This window comes from Chroicocephalus ridibundus, chromosome 6, assembly GCF_963924245.1.
Source record: "Chroicocephalus ridibundus chromosome 6, bChrRid1.1, whole genome shotgun sequence".
NCBI lineage: Eukaryota > Metazoa > Chordata > Aves > Charadriiformes > Laridae > Chroicocephalus > Chroicocephalus ridibundus.
This window is the reverse complement of record NC_086289.1, coordinates 6,102,834-6,120,883: the sequence shown is the minus strand read 5'-3', so window position 1 is coordinate 6,120,883 and position 18,050 is coordinate 6,102,834. Positions and strand designations below refer to the sequence as shown.

General features: G+C 36.1%; 1 protein-coding gene across 4 annotated transcripts in view; it reads left to right on the top strand.

Moving 5' to 3' along the window:
- The window catches only part of WDR11 (WD repeat domain 11), a 47,267-nt gene that overhangs the window by 14,829 nt on the left and 14,388 nt on the right, over window positions 1–18,050 (top strand). For 3 of the 4 annotated variants that reach the window (XM_063338848.1, XM_063338851.1, XM_063338852.1), the window contains exons 9-19: window positions 1,523–1,626; window positions 2,249–2,428; window positions 4,246–4,330; window positions 9,581–9,687; window positions 11,820–11,895; window positions 13,692–13,800; window positions 14,126–14,250; window positions 14,681–14,828; window positions 15,746–15,852; window positions 16,101–16,215; window positions 17,785–17,956. In XM_063338848.1, the coding sequence (XP_063194918.1) occupies window positions 1,523–1,626; window positions 2,249–2,428; window positions 4,246–4,330; window positions 9,581–9,687; window positions 11,820–11,895; window positions 13,692–13,800; window positions 14,126–14,250; window positions 14,681–14,828; window positions 15,746–15,852; window positions 16,101–16,215; window positions 17,785–17,956 (1,328 nt within the window). The remainder of the gene's footprint in view (window positions 1–1,522; window positions 1,627–2,248; window positions 2,429–4,245; window positions 4,331–9,580; window positions 9,688–11,819; window positions 11,896–13,691; window positions 13,801–14,125; window positions 14,251–14,680; window positions 14,829–15,745; window positions 15,853–16,100; window positions 16,216–17,784; window positions 17,957–18,050) is intronic. The other variant, XM_063338849.1, reaches the window with a different exon arrangement.

Sequence of the window (18,050 nt, the reverse complement as noted above, 5' to 3'; positions counted from 1 at the left end):
GGACTGCAAAATGAGTCCGGAAAGGACTACATTTTTAGTAGGGGAAAAGATTTTTGGTTTTTTTTTCTGCTGCATTAGTGTGAATTTGACACAGAGCAATATGAGGCTGCACAGCAGGTGGCTGGAATATGGTGGTATAAATAATATTTTTATGTACAAAGCCTTTAGAGTTTTAGATTTTGAGCAGTCTCTAAAAATACTGTATGAAGTAGTATAGTTCTTTAAACATTCAGTGTATTAAGGTCGTTCTGCTGCAATAAACCTTTGAAGTGCTATTGAATGAAATAAATAACTTACTGCTATGAAAGAAATTCGGAATTCTTAGTACACTTTTAGATGTTGAAAGTACCAGATTTTCAACATAGATCCTTTTGTTGCTTATCAATGATTTAATGTTTTTATTCTTTGGGATCTCAAAAATACCGTTAGGTGTATTTTTTGTGATGCATATCCAAGAGAGCTGTTTAGGATCCGCATGTTGCTGGGTTTTACTTCTTGGATTCTTAGGGTCATTTCTAAAACATTGATTTTTGTCATGATTTTATAACCAGGAAAAATGTAATAATAATACGTAATAATAATATTAGAACCACTGAGCGTGGAGGATTCTGGACAGGGTTGGATTGTTCTGGAAACTAAAGCATATTTCTAGTTGGCACAGAGTCTTTAATGGATTTTGAAGGAGTCTTCCTCCATTAGCTCTTGATCTTGCTGGATTTTATGGTCTTAATTAAAATTTGAATTTGAAGTCTGTTAAAGTGAGATTTTTAAAGAAAAAGGGCTTTGTACGTGCCTTAAATCACGTTTTTGCATACAGCTAAGTGCATCCAGTAGTCATTGGTCTTTGCTTATGACATAGACCTGTCCTCAGCCCAGCCAGAAACGATTGCTCAGGCTGCAGGGTCCCTTTTAGATGGAGGTTGCTCTGGTGCCCAGTAACAGTCGTTGGGGAAAAAATAACACCAAAACCTGATGCAGAGATACCTCCCAAGACTGTAAACGTAGGTATTGCTCTGAGTTTCTGTTGTAGCTTTGTATACGCAGAAGCGATCCTGTTTCATATGTTTGTGCTTCGGTTACAGGTTTTGTCATCTGGAAGCTATATAAGAAGTTTATATTCCCAAGTTTGGGAATCCGTTCTTAAATGTCAAAATATTTACAACTGATCCTTAGCTGTTTCCATTAACACAGCTCTACATATTAATACACAATGTATTTAAAAGCTTCCATTCGATGCTGAGGTAGACTTCAGAACAAGGGATGCATTTGTCACTTTTTCTGTTATGTACAAACATCTTTGTAAGGAAGCTAAAGGTTATTTTAAATTTTGTACATTTTTCTGTGCATTATCTCCCGGTACCGTTGTTCATGGAAGTCGATGTCGGGAATAATCTCAAAATATTCTGCAAGTAATACGTGGTAGGAATACTGAAAAAGCAACCTGGGGAAAAAGCAAAATCAAGGACCTAAGTCAACAGGTGAGCCAGTTTGTATTAAGAACTTGTTTTCATTTCTTTTACAGCAGTTCAAGTGCATCACCTTTGTATTCCCCAGTCTCGTTCTGTGGAATTCCAGTAGGAGCATTCCAAAATAAACTTCCAGACCTCTCATTAGACAACATGATTGGTAAGAATTTCTTTCACTAGTATTATTACTGCTACTCATTTCTAGAATTTTTGAATCATCGTACATCTTAGCTTATTTGAGAACTACATGTGTTAGAATTATTTTCTATGCAATTTAATTAGTAATTCTGAAAGAAAATAATTTTCTTTGCTAAAGAAATTATCAAATTAATCTTTTCGAGGATTTTATGTTGAGGACCAATGTTCAAAGTCCATTGTCACTGAGGAAAAAAAAAAATATTTTTAAAATAGAATTTGGCCAAAACCCCTCCATTTTTTAAAAGTAGTCTTAAGCAGATGGAGACAATTTAAACTACCTTGAATTCTGGAAGAAGACTGAAGTGGTTGCACTTACTTTTTTTCCCCTATTTCTTCCCCTCCTTTTTTTTTTTTTCCTTCTTAGCATTAGGAAAAAAAAGCTAGTATTGGACAAATTACCAGTTTTCTGGTAAACCAGTGCAGTCTTCTAAAAAGTTTTATCATAGAGTTCAGCAGGAAGCAATGCCTCTTTAAATACACATTGCTAATACATGTGATAGTTTATTTCTGATTTTTATTTTATAAACTCCTGTGTCTGATAACTTTCCGTAACATCTCAAGCAAACAAGAGCTTTAATTTTTAGCAGGGCAAGGCACAGTTGCTGGAGAAGAGCAATTAAAAGGTTCTTTCCTGCAAGAAGTGCACCTCAAATTTCTGCTGACTGGACTTCTTTCAGGACTTCCTTTGCCTCCATTTGTTATCCGCATGTGCCCACCTCTTACAACAAAAAATATTAATCAGTATGAGCCAATCCTTGCTGTTGGTAAGTATCTTGAATAGTTTATTGGTTGTTCTGAAAAGAATATGTTCTAGATTAAATACAAATACAGTTACTAATAGAGAAAAAATTCTATTTTTTGATCCTGTGTTACTAATCACATATAGCGACCCTTGTATTAGTTTGCATCCATAATACTGTTTGGATTCTTTTTTTCCTGCTTTGGGTTTAAGTCATTCTACCTGAAAAATTGCCATGTATTGGCAAGTTTATATTTATCCTTTCATTTCCTATGATGTTGGTCCATTGATACACTCAGCATTTTACATGCTGTTCTTCTAAGCATCAATAAATATGAACTTCTGCAGCAACCACATTTCTAAAATAAGTAAACGAACTTAACAGAGATTGTACTTTTGTTCTCACGTAAGCACCTAAAAAATACACTGAAGCACATTATTTTTCCAGAATCTATTCTGTCATATTACGAATGTGGTTAAACTCATCTAGATATTAGAATAGTTGCCAGTGAGCACCTGAGTTATTAACTCCGAGTTCTCCCGGTTTAAGTCTGATTTTTCTGGCATGCTTTTTCAGACCACATCAGGGATTTCACAGTGTACCCAGACAGGCTGCTCTCTTTCTCTGCAGCCAACGGACTGGAACAGTAGACACAGAGATGTTGTAATTTAAAGATTGTAGTAGGTTGTAAAATTAGACCTCCTAATTTGGGTTGTTCAAACGTGCTCTTGATATATTTAAGATAGCAGTTGATTGTGGGCTGCTCTGTCAAGGCTGGGCCTGTCGCAAGTCAGACTTGGGAGATTTTTGTTATTCTTAAGGTTGCCTGTGCTGTAGAGCCATCTTAGGTTTTTTGGATGGGACGAGGGACTATTGTCCCTCGTCAGGTGGATGGTGAATGTTACGCAGGAGGAGCCTACAAAGAGAATCTCGCTCTAGTAATGAAAACACCATAACAACATATGTATGTATGTGTGCAGTTCTCTTGGTACTCCTATTATTACTGAGCTAAAAGTACCATCAATAGTTCTGCTCTAAAATGTAGGCGAGCTGTCATTACATGATGTGATGCTACTAAATGTAACTTTTGATTTTATATAATCTGTAGCTGTTAAATAGGTGAAATGTCAAAATTAGGAAACCAATAGGTAGGTACAAAGTGCATTTACAGCAAGGTCTGCAGCGTTCGAGGCTTAAGCTACCTGAGTGGCTCTTTAGGTATCCATTGTTGTATTTGATAAAGTATAAAGGAAAAAGAGAAGAAAAAGTAAGTCTTCCCAGTGTCTAATAGAAAATTGTAACTTTCAGTGTTTCAGAAGGCGTTTGATCTAATTGAAGCTAATAGCCACTAAGTTATTGATTTGTAGTTTGAAAGAGGTCATTATTTCAGGGATGAGAAAGCAGAATTGCTTTAATGATTTGGTAAAATCTACCCATGATTCTCCCATGGGGTTATTGGTGGGTAACAGTTAATACTCTTCCTTGAGGCGTTTACTCATCTTGAGTAATCAAAACAAAAAGAAACATTCCTTTCTCCTGCAACTGGGTATGTTGTGGAAATGCAAGAAGAATGAACAGATTTTCTGCAGGGTCTGCAAATAGGTTCAGGAAAATGTCTTGATCCAGATGGATTTCACTGGTTGCAGAGAACCTTGGAGGGTTTAATATTCAGGATTTAAGCACTAGAAATCAAAATACCTTTTCTAAAATTATAAAATACAATAGTTACAGATGGAAAAAAGGAAAAAAAAAAAAGAGAGAAATAAATCCTGAATTTCCCTAAAGTGTGGAAGAGAAGAATAAAACTGATCTATGTGGGTTTTTTTAATCACTTTTTATAGGTACAAGTAATGGCTCTGTCCTGGTGTTTCATCTTACAAGTGGACTCTTACACAAAGAGTTAAGCATCCATTCCTGTGAAGTCAAGTAAGATTTTAATTTTAATTCCTACTATAAGCCTTCTGGGAGATAAATACTAAAACATCTAACTAACGTTGTACCAGCAGTGTGGGTGTCTTGTTTCATTGTTAATGACACTCAAGAAAATTGCCTGCTGAGCAGTCTGCCCTAACCATGTTTTTGCTACGTAGAAGCAGTAACACACTGACAAAATTAGAATGAAACTTCTGTTGAACTAAATATTTGAATTTTATCCATGCCTGCTAATATAGGATGTGTATCAACTACTTCCAGGTTTTTTAGTGTATTATAGTACGAAGAAGTCATTTTAGTACAAAAATCTTTATTACGGTGTCTTATTTATATAACTGTTGTGACTCGCAGATTTTATCCTTTGAAATAGTTCTGTTTTGTATGCCAGGTTGTATTTCCTTTGCTCCCTTGGGGCTGAAATTGCTAATGAGACAGTTCTAGACTTCAGTGAAGTCAAAATTTTTAATTTTATCTTTAAAAGATTTTATAGACTGAATAGAGGACTCAGTATTTATCCATCCTAAGTAAGGAACAGAGTAAGTTTTAAAGTTGTTACTGTGTGTTTGTGTGTCCACAATGGCATAACTTTTTGCATAACTAATGGCAAAGATACTCAAAATGGTGCTTGCTGGATATTCCAGACAGATGGAAAATAAAGCATGGAAAATGAAACATTTACTTTTAGCAGTAATAGTAGTGAAAATTTATATCAGAGTTGTGGCATGAAGCCCCAGGCTAAGATCTTAGTCTTACTGTTCATTCAAAAAAAGGTAAGAAAAGTACAGGTGGCTGAGAATAGGTAGCTCTAAGAATTCATTATGTAAACCTGCTTTGAATCTAACACCAAAATCACATAAGTATATTTACATTTGTGCTATGATTAGTAGGCACTATAAGACTAGAATTCCCCTTTCTGTTCTGAACTATTTGAGTTTTTTATTTCATACCATTAACTACTTACAAAATTATTTTCATTTTATGTTCTGTTATGCAGCACAAGAAAATAATGTGGTTTTTTTCTTATTAAGGTGATTATAGAATTCAAAATACAAACCACTGCTAACATTTCACAAATTAAAGAAACTAGAAAAATGAAGGTGGGTAGACAGGAGGAAATACGCTTTTGAAAAAAAATATTTCTTTAGCTTTTATTCAGGCTTCATGTGTTATCAGAAGTACTGTTACTTTGGGCTTTTCACTTTGCAAAGGTTTTGACACTTTTTAAAAACTTCAAGAATACATTGTCTTGCTAGGAACTGTCCTTGCACAAATGGTATTTTTAGAACAAAAAATGATTGTGAATTTTGTTTAGTCATGAGCTGTTCTCTAGGTAAGTCTTTTAAATATTTGTTTTGATTTCCTCAGTCCCACTCTTAATGGTCTGAGTGACTTTCTACATAATTTTTAGAAGTTCAAGGGAATGCTTTAAGCAATGTAGAATAAGCCACAGGGATATTTTTTTTTTTTTGTTAATTAATGTTGATGGAATGTAACAGGTTTTCTTTCAGTGGGAGTTCTTGCTTTACCTCTAAAATGTAGGTAGATTGGATAATGCCCCTATTTCAGTTTTATCTGAAAATACACCTTCAGGGAACACCATTATTTAAGTACGTAATTGAGATACTCTGAAATTGTAACTCAAGGCGAGCAGAGTTTTCAGTGCCAGTTTGAGAAGCAAATGTAATAAAACTAATGTCTTTGGAATGGCAACCGTCCTTTACAATCAACTGTGCTAAAATAACGGCCACTGAGTTGTCTAGGTGCTAGCAATTGACTTCTCTTTTTTTTGAGATTAAAGTGTTGTTTTATAGAAGCTACATATGTAGTCACATGCTGATTTTTTTATTTTTTTTTTTAAATATTATTGTTAAACTTTGCAGTTCTGTATTGTGATGAGTAGGGTGAATTGTTTTTCTGTCCTCCATTTAAGGTAGTTCATACTCCTGAGCAACCTTGAATATTCATTTTTTCCATGATTATTACTTAGCTGTTTCACTATTTGTTTAGAATTGTGTGAGTAAATACCTTTCCTTTGAGTTTAATTTGGTGTTTGTTAGGAGACCAAGGCAAGAAGCAGCAGAAATGCTTCAGAGCACAGAAAGGAAAAGTCAATCAGGCTACTGGTAGGAGCGTAAGTGAGGGGAAAAACAGCGGGAGGGCAGAGCGTGTGTGCTGGCTGAAAGCACCTGTGAGCGGGAAGTCAGACTTCCTTCCTTCAGGGTACAGAGAAATAAAATTACTTCTTAGTGCTAAGAAATAACTAAGCCTGATACCTGTTCCATCCTCTAAGCGGAGCAATCTAAGCTGGTAAGGTAGGAAATGATAATACATCTTCAAGGCAGAAGAGAATGTATTCAAGGCATGTAAATAAAATGCCTGTGATGTAACTTCTAGTTCAGTGAATGTGGCGCGATGCCTTTTGCTGCTACTGTTGCTTATTCTGATAGATAAGTGTGGCTGGAGCTCTGCTTCTCATTCGTTTTTGCTGAAGTTTAGCAAGTTCAAGGTTGCAACAGCTTTAATTTTTAAAATTAAAATCTCACTGACTGTAACAAGAATGTGTATGGCCTGCAGGCAAAACTGGGAAATTACTGCATTACATCCAAGTTTTAGCAGCTGAATTTAAGCTGACTCCCCTTTGGGAAGCTGCTTTGCAAACATTCATCACCTCCTTCAAAAAAACTTTCCTCGCGTAGAGGAAGATGAATGAAAAACACCTTCTGCTTCTGTCATGCAGGTGTTGGTGTGCTAGATTTATTTCTGTGCGTTAGTAAATACGCGTTGCCTGACAAGCGTAAGCAGTCTTGCAATGACATCCTGTGTCTTTGGAATTGAATTCTGAAGTCTCCATTATAGGATGTACAATTATCTTGGATGTCCCATGTTCAGCACTCAATTCTAATTTCTTTTTCTTAACCTTCCCCTTCTTAAAAAGAAAAAACTTGTTCCGTTACTAACGTTCACTTTGGACATGTAGACCATACAAATACTTTTGAAGTACAAGGAAAATTCTTTTTAAATATTAAAATTTAAAGCTGAGATTGTGTTTTGATAATATGGTTGAGACTTTAATAGTCTTCTTTAAGATATGGTTTTATTTCCAATCTCTCCTTTTCTTACAATTCTTATAATTAGTTTTAGTAGCAGCTGCCTTGTCATAAAGTCACAACAATCCATTCCCAAGTGGAAAAGTAATTTGTGGTTTTTTTCCACTTCAGTACTCTCTGTAATTTGTTTGCATTGGAAACATTAATCAAAACAACTGAATCTTACCCCTGAGACAAGCTGGATGTATAGGATCCCTGAATTTCATATTTTAAAAGAATGGATGTAGTCTAAGAAATAGTTTACAGCTGAATGGAACCCTTAATTCTAGTAGACAAAGTTGTCTTTTATTAGGAAATTGTGCAAATGGAGGTATTTCAGTAGGGAAGACATTACTTGTTTCCTTCATTAAATCTTGAACCACTGTCTTCAGATTCTCAATTTCCATGTATGACAATAACAAAAAAATATATTGTTTCAGGTGCAAGCAGTTAGTAAGCTAAGGTTCCCTTTTGATTATGAGTGTCTTGGGATTCTGTAGATTTTTATTGGTATTGACAGACGGCCAGCCGGCAGCGAAGTAAAAGGGCTTGTCCTGTTAAATCTGAGCTGATGAAAGAAGTATAGGAAATGCCTCAGGTCTTTGGACAAGAATGGTGAATAACTGCTGGCAATAACAATGCATTATGAAAATTCTGGACTTTTTCCAAAAAACACAGTAGAATAATAGATAAAAATTAGAAAGGTGTCAGAACTCGTATTTCTTCCATTTCAGAAAGCTCCCTGCATTTATGACCCTTCGGAGACTTGCAATGTTGCACGTTATTACAATTGTAGGTTTCTATTCAATCATTCCTCTAATGTTTCAATTAATAATTGAATACTATGCATTTTGATTGAAGTTATTGGTTGAACTTTCATAGGTCCTGGTGGGAAAAGCTCTGGGTCCTGAATTTTTAACTTTACTTGAGGACATAAAAATAAAGTTTCCCATTCTTTTTAAAGGTTGAACTAAAAAATAAAGCTGGTAGTAACTTGCATGTGCAGAACATTATGGGAGTGCTTTTTGCTTTCAGCCATCTACGTTGCATTTAGGAAACTTGTACTTGATACAACGTGAGTTGGATTTACTGACAGTAAATCATAAAAGCTGTTATTTGTCTTTCTCGTATTTCGCATATGTCCTTGCAAGACAGGCCATGATTTTACAGTTGATGTAACAGGAGACTTAGTTGTGCTGGGAATAGTTCTTAATTAATCTGTGTTTGAAGGATTTGAGGAAAATCTAAATCCTTTTATCCGTGTTAAAATGAACTTGGGCATATGTATGTATTAGAACAGTCTCAATTTTCTTTTAGATTAGTTCTTAGATTTATTTCACAGATAAAGCACACCGCTATTTTTGCTGGCACAAAGTCTGTGTGGGAAATGGGGCCGGGGAGGACTATCTCATTTTGGAACAGTACCACCTAGTGCTGCTTTCTGTCCTCTTGTGGCCTGTGGTATAGCTCAGGAGTTTGCTTAGAATCCATGGGTGCTGACTGTATGTTATATATACTGTAACTTTCCATCCTTGCAATGTTTCAAGATGTGGTTTGTGGCTGCCTTGGCGTGATCTAAAAGAGCAAAAAATAAATAAATTGGGTTTTTGGTTCTTTTATCGTAGGTTTTGAAATCTCTTCAGGGCCTCTCTTATTTTATCATCTTTGTTTCTCATCTCTCTGGACTGAAAGAATCATGTCTCCCCACCTTGCTATCCATACAAATATTTTTCGCTTTCTTTATGCTGGCAAATTTGAGTTATTTGATTGCTCTTCCCATCTGGTAAATCACTGATTTAATGAGAGCAGTGATTTTAGTCTACTGTAGTGCTGAATATCCGTGAGGGATTTTTGCAGAAGTTACCAGCGTTTCTAATTGAAATTTTTGTTTTAACCAAACAAGAACTGGTGCAGTCTGAAAAGAAAGCTGTTCTTTAATTTAATTTGGTAACTTTATATTTACATTATAGTTGTAAATGCGTAGCTTTTTTTTATGCTTAAATATAGTGTTTCCATGAGATGTAGAAAATTACTTCTGTGCTTTTTTCAAATTGAAGAATATGCATGAAAAAAAATTATTGTGCTTCAGTCCAGGCTATTTTCTAGCCATTTGAATATTTCAGCCTAATGTGCTCCATGTCCTCCCTTCCGATGCCAGGGGAATTGAATGGATAAGCTTGACTGGGTTTATTTCCTTTGCCACATCAACGCCTAACAATCTGGGGCTGGTGAGGAATGAGCTGCAGCTGGTGGACCTACCAACAGGTTAGTATTTCCTGGGAAACTTCTACGAGCGACTGACAGATTTGCTGGGGAGCGACAGACATAAGTTCAAGTTCTTACTACTACTTTTTTTTCCTTCTGTTGTCATGATAAAGTAAAATAATAAGTAGGAATTTTAACTGGTTCTGTTCTTCCGTCCTTGTGAAGCCGCATGTTTTCCATCTGGTGCTCTACAGACTTGAAACATCGCCTTTGCAAAGGTGTCTGTGGCTTGGACTTCTTAAAAGAGTGAATATGTGTCAGCAGGAGGTTTAGAAGCATTCACGCAGCATGGGTAGTAGTGCTGTATTTTGGTCAAAAAATGAATATATTTCCAAATGTGTTTTGTCATAGCCTATAGTTCCATGTGCACCTGAAACAGTGTTGAACCATTTATTGTGGTTTCTATCAGCAGCAGGTAATATTTCAAGGTAGGCCAGGCGCGTGGCCGGAATTTGAGTGTATGAATGTAAAAAGCATATTTTAATAAAAAAAGGATATTTTTGTGAAGAATTGGAAGGGTAAAAAAATAAATAACTTTTTAAAATATACAGTTGATAGCAAAACAGTCAGATTGTCTTTTTCAAGCACCAGCCTTATAATGGATGACAAATATATTTGTGATTGAGTTCTATATTTGCACAATACCAGGAGGTACAATTTGGAAGGCTAGACAGCCCCAAATAGGAAGCACTTCAATAATTTTAAATTATTTTAGAATGGGAAAACCTGGAGCCATTTAGTTTCTAATTGAAGAGCCTAGGTCTCTTAACACGTGGCTAATTCTGAATTGCTTTATGGAGCATAAAGTGATTTATTTTTTTTTAGTTATTTTTATTAAGCTTATGGAAAAGATTCAATTTTTGTATTTGCAGGTGCTGCATAAAGAGGCTGTTCTTTTAACATAAAAATATCTTAATTTTTTTCCTGATAATGTCTTTTGTTCGTTTGTTTAAAATCAAAACAGAAGATACACGCTTTGTAAAATTAATTTCATGTAAAGTGGTATTTTGATTTTTCATTCAGCTTGTAAATCAGCACTGAAACATTTATAAATGTAAGCGATAAAAGGTTTAGTATTTCTGCAGCCAACTGCGTTCCAAGTAAATGTGAATACCTGACACCTTAGCATATGTTTTGCTTAAAAAAAAGTTACTTTTCCCCTTCTAAAACTCACAAGAAAGGCACAGCTACTGCACTGATCGTTGGGTCTTCCATCGCTAATTAGCCCAACTTTCTATCTTAGTTTTAGGAAGGCTGTGCTGATTTGTATTTACTTCATGAACACTTTGACAGAATTCTCATTTATGTTTCTGAACAACAAGAAGAAAGAAAATTCCTGTGGTGTTTGATCACTAGTGAAGAAAATAGAGCTGGAAGGTTTCCTGCAGGGTGGCCTCTGACATGAGAGCTCTAAATAGTATTGTTGATAACTAGATTTATTCACATAATTGGCATAAGATGAGTAATTTAGAAGTCTGAAAACTTTGAATTTTCCTTGAAAGGTAAGGAGAATGAAATTTGCATGGGAGATGGTATGATACCCTGATGTTTTTTATTATTTATTTTAGTGATATGTATAATGCCTTTAATTCTGCAACACTTCCTACAGGTGAGTCAAAATTTTGTTGGGGATAAGATTATAAATTCTTAGGACTTTTCAGCAGTGTCCATTCTTTTAGACAGAGAGAAAGAATGGCTCTGCGAAATGCAGAATGAGTTAGTCCTTCAGCATGGAAATGCTTTCAGTTTATGGCAGAGTTAATTTATCTTACAAAACCTGAAATCTACTCATTGATTTCTTCCTTGGGGAATTGAGTATATCTCATTGGCTTTCAGTGGAAAATAATAACTCTTTGAACTCTCTCTATATATTTACATAATGCTGATTATGCATCAGTTTCAGTAGTTGTGCTCTGGAAGCCAGTCAGGTATTACATTAGACAATGAAGTTTACATTATATTTAGTCCCTTGAAACGCATTAAAACTGCGACAGTGACAAGAGTAATGTACGATAGGCCAGATTACTTGGAAAATGTTCTATTTTAGTTTGTAAACTAAACTGTTTGTTTCTATCTTTGTACTTAGTATAGTAACTATTTCTGTTTTCGCCCATGTCGTTTTTGTGTTCCAGGCAGGAGCATCGCATTTCGTGGGGAGCGAGGCAATGACGAGCCAGCTATTGAAATGATAAAGGTGTCTCATTTGAAGTGAGTAGATTAGCCTTGGGAAGTGTATAAATTTTACTGTACTGTGTGAAGATCCTCATGACTTAATAAAAATAATAGAAATTGCAGGCAAAACCACTCCAGAGAGTATAGAAAAATGTGGAACAGCAACAGGGGAAAAAAATACTCTAGAATATTAGTTCAAAATACAAAAGCTGGGGATGTTTCTGTCGTTGACTTTGTCACTTCAGGATCCAAACACATTGCGAGGTCAGTCATTAATATTTCAGTTCTTTTAAGGATTGTGTTCAGTGATTGGACATTTTGATAATATTAGGGAGAATAAAAGTGCTGAACAATTTTTCTCAACTTTGATTTTGTTGTGAGTTAATCCCTGTTCTGAAACTTAAACCTCATTTAAAACTAGAGGATGGGCATTAAAGGTGGGATGATTTTTCACATGTTTATTACTTTTTCTAAGTATGTATTTCACACCTTTATAATAATTATCTACTGGAAGACCAGACGTGAGGTATAGTTTGAGAATCTTAGAATTGTAGGATGGTTTGGGCTGGAAGGGACCTTAAAAGTCATCTAGTTCCAGACCCCTGCCATGGGCAGGAGACACCTCCCACTGGACCAGGTTGCTCAAAGCCTCATCCAGCCTGGCCTTGAACACCCTCAGAGTAAAGAATTTCTTGCTAATATCAAATCTAAATCTCCCCTCTTTCAGTTTAAAACTGTTACCCCTCATTGCTCCACTCCCCAGTAGAGAGTCCCTCCCCATCTTTCCTGTAGGCTCCCATTGAGTACTGGAAGGGGCTATAAGAAGTCGTCTGATAAATGATGAAATTGTTTTACCATCAAATCCTGTTTATTTTGAGATCAGGCCTGTGACAGGAAACCCTGGTCTTCATAGTATCAAGAATAATAACAGTAGTACTGTGTGAGATCACTTTGCTTTCCTGGGTAAATTAAATTAACGTAGTGTTGAACTTAATAAGGCATTGTCTCTAAATTTTAAAAGTTTTTTTCTTTACAGTGGAGGATAAAAGTTAATGTTCTCTAGCTCGCATAAGAATATTTTCGGAAGTATGTATGTGTTCCAGAGAATTTGGAAGAGTTCAAGCACGTAATGGTCTTATTAATACATTAAAAATTAAGAACAGCCGTAGGCTTAGATGAAGAGACTAGAATGTTACGTGAGAACAAGAATGGATAGTTCATTTGAATAGAGATTAATGCAGGTGAAGAGCGCATAGAGCTGCAGAGCCTCTCTGGATTTGCAAGTAACCTGTGAAAAGTGAGGGACTGAAGGTATTTTATTCCTCTAGCTCCACAGATGAAAGGTCTGAAGACATGAGTGACAAGTGCTTTAGCGTAAGAGGATTTTATGTTCATTTATCACTGGATTAGGGAGGTGGCATGCGTCTGGAGTAAATAAAGAAAAAATCTATCCAACCTACAGTCTTGGTGTGTCTTTCTGCTATCTTGTGCAGTCATCGACATGGGCTGAATATGGCTAAATTAGAGGTACTGCTGCTTTCACTGAACTCCTTCCCTTGTCTCCTTTACAGTAATTGAGCAGTACCACCTGACAGAAATTTCTAATTCTTTTAGCTTTGAAGGAGGACTCTTTTTCAGGCTCTCTTTTGTACCTCAACGACTCAAGGAAATCACAAGCTTCAGAGTGGGATTTGAGCCAAATCAATTTACTCCACTTCCTCTTAGTTTTTGAGGGTTTCCAGAGCGCTGATATGAACAACACATGTGAATTAAAATGCTCAAATTAAAATTGAGTGATTACTTTTGATGTAGTAAATTCTTATTTGTTTTAGGCAGTATCTAGCTGTAGTATTTAAAGACAAACCACTGGAGATCTGGGATGTCAGAACATGCACTCTGCTCAGAGAAATGTCTAAAAACTTCCCTACAGCAACTGCTTTGGTAAGGAATAAAATCTATTACTTACTGTTTATTAAATGTAATATGTTAAGACAGTATAAAAATCTATGAACAATTTTGTGGCAAAACGTTACTGAATCTGTAGGATACAGATAAGTGCTTTTGCTCTTCTGTTTTCATCTGTCATCAATAGAAGCAAGTAAAAAGGAGGTAGTGGTGTAAAAATCTGGTTTGCTCCTTGGGTGATGGAGGGAGGCGTCGTAGAAAGCAATCTTCATTGAAATCATTATAACTAACAGAAAAGTCCCCAGTAAATTCAGGGAGTAAACATTTGTCTCTTCCATTTTTCCTGGACAATTTTTCACAGGAGTGGTCACCTTCTCATAACTTAAAAAGCCTGAGGAAGAAGCAGTTGGCAGCCCGGGAGGCCATGGCCCGACAGACGGTTGCGTCAGATACTGAAGTCAGCAGCGTAGAGTCTTCTGTTATCAGGTATTTCTCATTCTGATTTAATGCTGTTCTGCATCAGCTGATGTTTTTCCACCATGCGCCATTTTGTTCTATAGAACAGGGTATTTTGGACCTGATTCTTGAGTATATACCAGGAAAACAACTTTCTGGGCCTCCCTTTAGGTTTTAGGTGTGGATCTTTGATTGACTGCTGAAGGAAAGACGCAGTATACCTCTTTCTCTCAGGTGTGTCTGTAGCAGTCCATTAGTTACCTGCTTCTTGAAGTAAAACTCTTATTTGCCCCCGAATGATTCCACAAGTATATAAATGATTTAAACGTTGTTTCTGGTAAATTGTTTTGAAGGAAGTACACATTTTTGTGCTGCCTCTGTGCATTAGTTAGGGAAAATTAGCTTCACGATTCTAATTTCAAGAAAGAAATACTTGTGTCTCACTGTGTTCTCTTTAAAGCTTGTTACAGGAAGCCGAAAGCAAATCGGAGCTGAGCCAGAACATTTCTGCCAGAGAGCACTTTGTGTTTACAGGTGCTGATGGGCAGGTTTATCATCTCACAGTAGAAGGAAACACAGTAAAAGACAGTGCAAGAATTCCTCCTGATGTGAGTTCCAGTTTTCTATATCATAGAATCATAGGGTTGGAAGGAACCTCTGGAGATCATCTAGTCCAACCAACCTGCCAAAGCAGGGTCATTAAAGCTTTAATTTTTTTTCTAAGCTACGAATGCCAGAAAAGAAAATCAGGGATATGCATTGTAGTGGCAAGTGGTCATTAACACAGTAGTTTGAAATTCGAAATAAAAGTTCCAACTTCAAAAACGGTAGCAATTTTCTTTTCACATTCTTATAGTTTTTATACTGAAAACAGTGTTGAAATAAATTATCTTTTTACAAGTTAGAATCTTCATGGGCCCTGACTTGCTCTCTGAATAAATTACATGAAATACTTCTAAGAATTTTAGTAATGAGTATACAAAAAGCTTGAACGACAGAGAGGGTGCTATTGAAACAAGTTTATGCGCTGTTAATGGATTTTATCTTATCATAAGGAGGACTTGAGTGGGCCAGAGCACTCTTTTGTCAGTTTTAAGTTTGGGTTTTTTCCAGTTACTCGGAAGAGCAATCTTTCTTTTTTTAGTTATTCTTGAAGGCTTTGATAAATTGAACTTACAAAGAGGAATTCTTCTATTTTTTTGTTTCCTACGTTAGTATATGCTAGCATTGTGTTTAACGAGGTGTGGCATGTTGGTATTTTCCTTGCAACAAGAGACAGAGAAGTGATTTCCGTTGCCTTAAACCCAAAATTTCTTACAAGGAGATTTCTTTTGAAGCGTCTTGAAGCAAATATGACTGACTTGATAAATGCTTATATTCAATAGAATTGGTTTTGTTTTGACTGAGCAGAATTTGGTCTATCGTCTCATACAATAGTTAAATTAAATACTAATGGTGAAATGTTTGTTCCTGTGTTTGGCTCTATTAATCACAAAATTTTATTCCGCTTCTTACATATTTCCAGGGAAGTATGGGTAGCATTACATGTATTGCCTGGAAAGGGGATATCCTGGTTCTTGGCGATGTTGATGGAAATTTAAACTTCTGGGATTTGAAAGCTAGAGTATCCAGGTATGAACGCAAATGAAGTCAGAGATAACGAGTGTTAGAATGTTTTTCCCCGCCTTCATTTTTGTTCATCTTTGTAGGAGTTTGGGGAGAAAAATGGATGTATGTTGAAGTAAAACTTAAGAAAATGCCTACTGTATTACAGTCCTCTACGTTTCATTTTTTGTGTTTCTGCAATGTTCATGGAAAGAATTTAACTACCCACAGTATTAGATATAGAAGGATTGATATTAATCTTGTACTTTTCTTAGGGGGATTCCTACACACCGAAGCTGGGTGAAAAAGATACGTTTTGCCCCAGGGAAAGGAAATCAAAAACTTCTTGCAATGTACAATGATGGAGCAGAAATTTGGGATTCAAAAGAGGTCAGTGTCTGTTGTTTTGATTTTGTGCTTCTTTGCAAAATACACATATTACTTCTGAAAATCAGGACGAGTCAGGCATTAAGTTTTACTTAGTCATGATTTCTTTCTGACAGTTGTATAATAAAATTATGTCTTTTCTCAGAAGGCTTTTAGTTCCTATAAAGCATTTTTAAGCTGTCGTCAATGAAAAGTACCTTTCGCTCATAAAGCTGACAGTGTCTCTGAGATGCTCTTTGTCATTCTCTTGTAATGTTTTTGAGGCAGATGTTGAAAATTTAAGGGGGAATCTTCAATCTTGGAATTTAATCTGTGGACAAGAGAATATTTTTACTACAAGTTTCTTAACATCTGTGCATATTCAAGAGTGTGTATTCTTCAGTGCATGGATTTAATTTGTTAGGGAATACCCAAAATCTAGACACTTGTTAATTAACGTTGTCTAGCTTCTCATCTTATTCAAAAATTCTGTACTAATGTTCACAAATCATCTGGGGCTTGCTTCACAGGTCTTTCAGGGGATTATAGTACCATGGGGAAGGAAAGATAATTGTACTGGTTTAACTTAGCCCCCAGAGGAAGTTCAGGTTATGAGGGTATGGAACAAGAATTTTATTTTTTTTTCCTGTGTAGTTTGTAGTGAGCACCGGTTCTAAACTCAGACGGTTAATTTGAGCAATGTGAAACTCTCCATTGATGGTAAGAGTTGGACAGCAGATACGACCAACAACCATGAATTATGTAGGCAGAGTAGAATATTATACCATGAATCCTGTTATCTGTATAATCCATTCCTTAGAACTTCACCTTTGCCTACAACCAGTTATCCAGTATCTCCACATTTTTCTCTAACTCTCCCAGTGCTAAGAGTAATCGTGCTCTCGAGCTGTTGCATCTTACATCTCTCTAACTCCATGCTTTGCTCTAGAACAAGTGAAAGGAGACAGCGGAATGTTGATTGCAGTGGAGGTTTTGTTAATATTTCCTTATATTAACAATTGTAATGTTCTGTGATGCTACAGAAGGGTTACGAAACGTCTAACTACTGACCTGTGGTTAAATGTGCGGTTTAGAAGGGTTTGTTTATCTGTGTGTCCCATAATGTTACGGTAATAGTGTGTCTAAATGTATTTCTAGACAAGTTCAGTATTTATCAAGATAGTATGTGTTGATGAAGAGCATGAGTTAATTAATGAGAACCTCACTTCTGCCTTGAGGCTCGTATGATAGATCAGGGATTGGAATTAAAGAGGGAATGTAAATTTCCACCAGTTTACCATGGAAATTTTATGTCAGAAAAGGTAACAAAAAGACAGCTGTACAGCTGTGCTCAGAAGGATCTTTTCTCAGCTCTCAATGGGGAAAAAGTATTGTTTCAGAGCAACCATGTGCCCTACTCCAAGGTTTCTAAATTCCCTACTCTCCAGAAAAGACCATCATTAAAATGATTTATGATTAACTTACTTCACCTTTTATTGCAAATTTTCTGGTATGCCTCATGGGCGTGTGACAGAGTCTTACACCGTGTGATGGAGAGCCTACTAAAAATGAAAAATAACTCAACTTTTCAAGGTACAAATGGTGAGCAGTTTAAGAAGTGGAAGAAACGTCAACTTCCGAATCCTGGATGTGGACTGGTGCACTTCAGACAAAGTGGTCTTGGCGTCAGATGATGGGTGCATTAGAGTTCTAGAGTTGTCCATGAAACCATCGTGTTTTAGAATGGATGAACAGGACTTAATAGGTACGTTGTTTTCCTTTTTGCGATTGACTGCTAGATATTTCATTTTGAAAGTGGACCATAAAAATGTTCAGCACTTCTATTAGAACAGAGGATT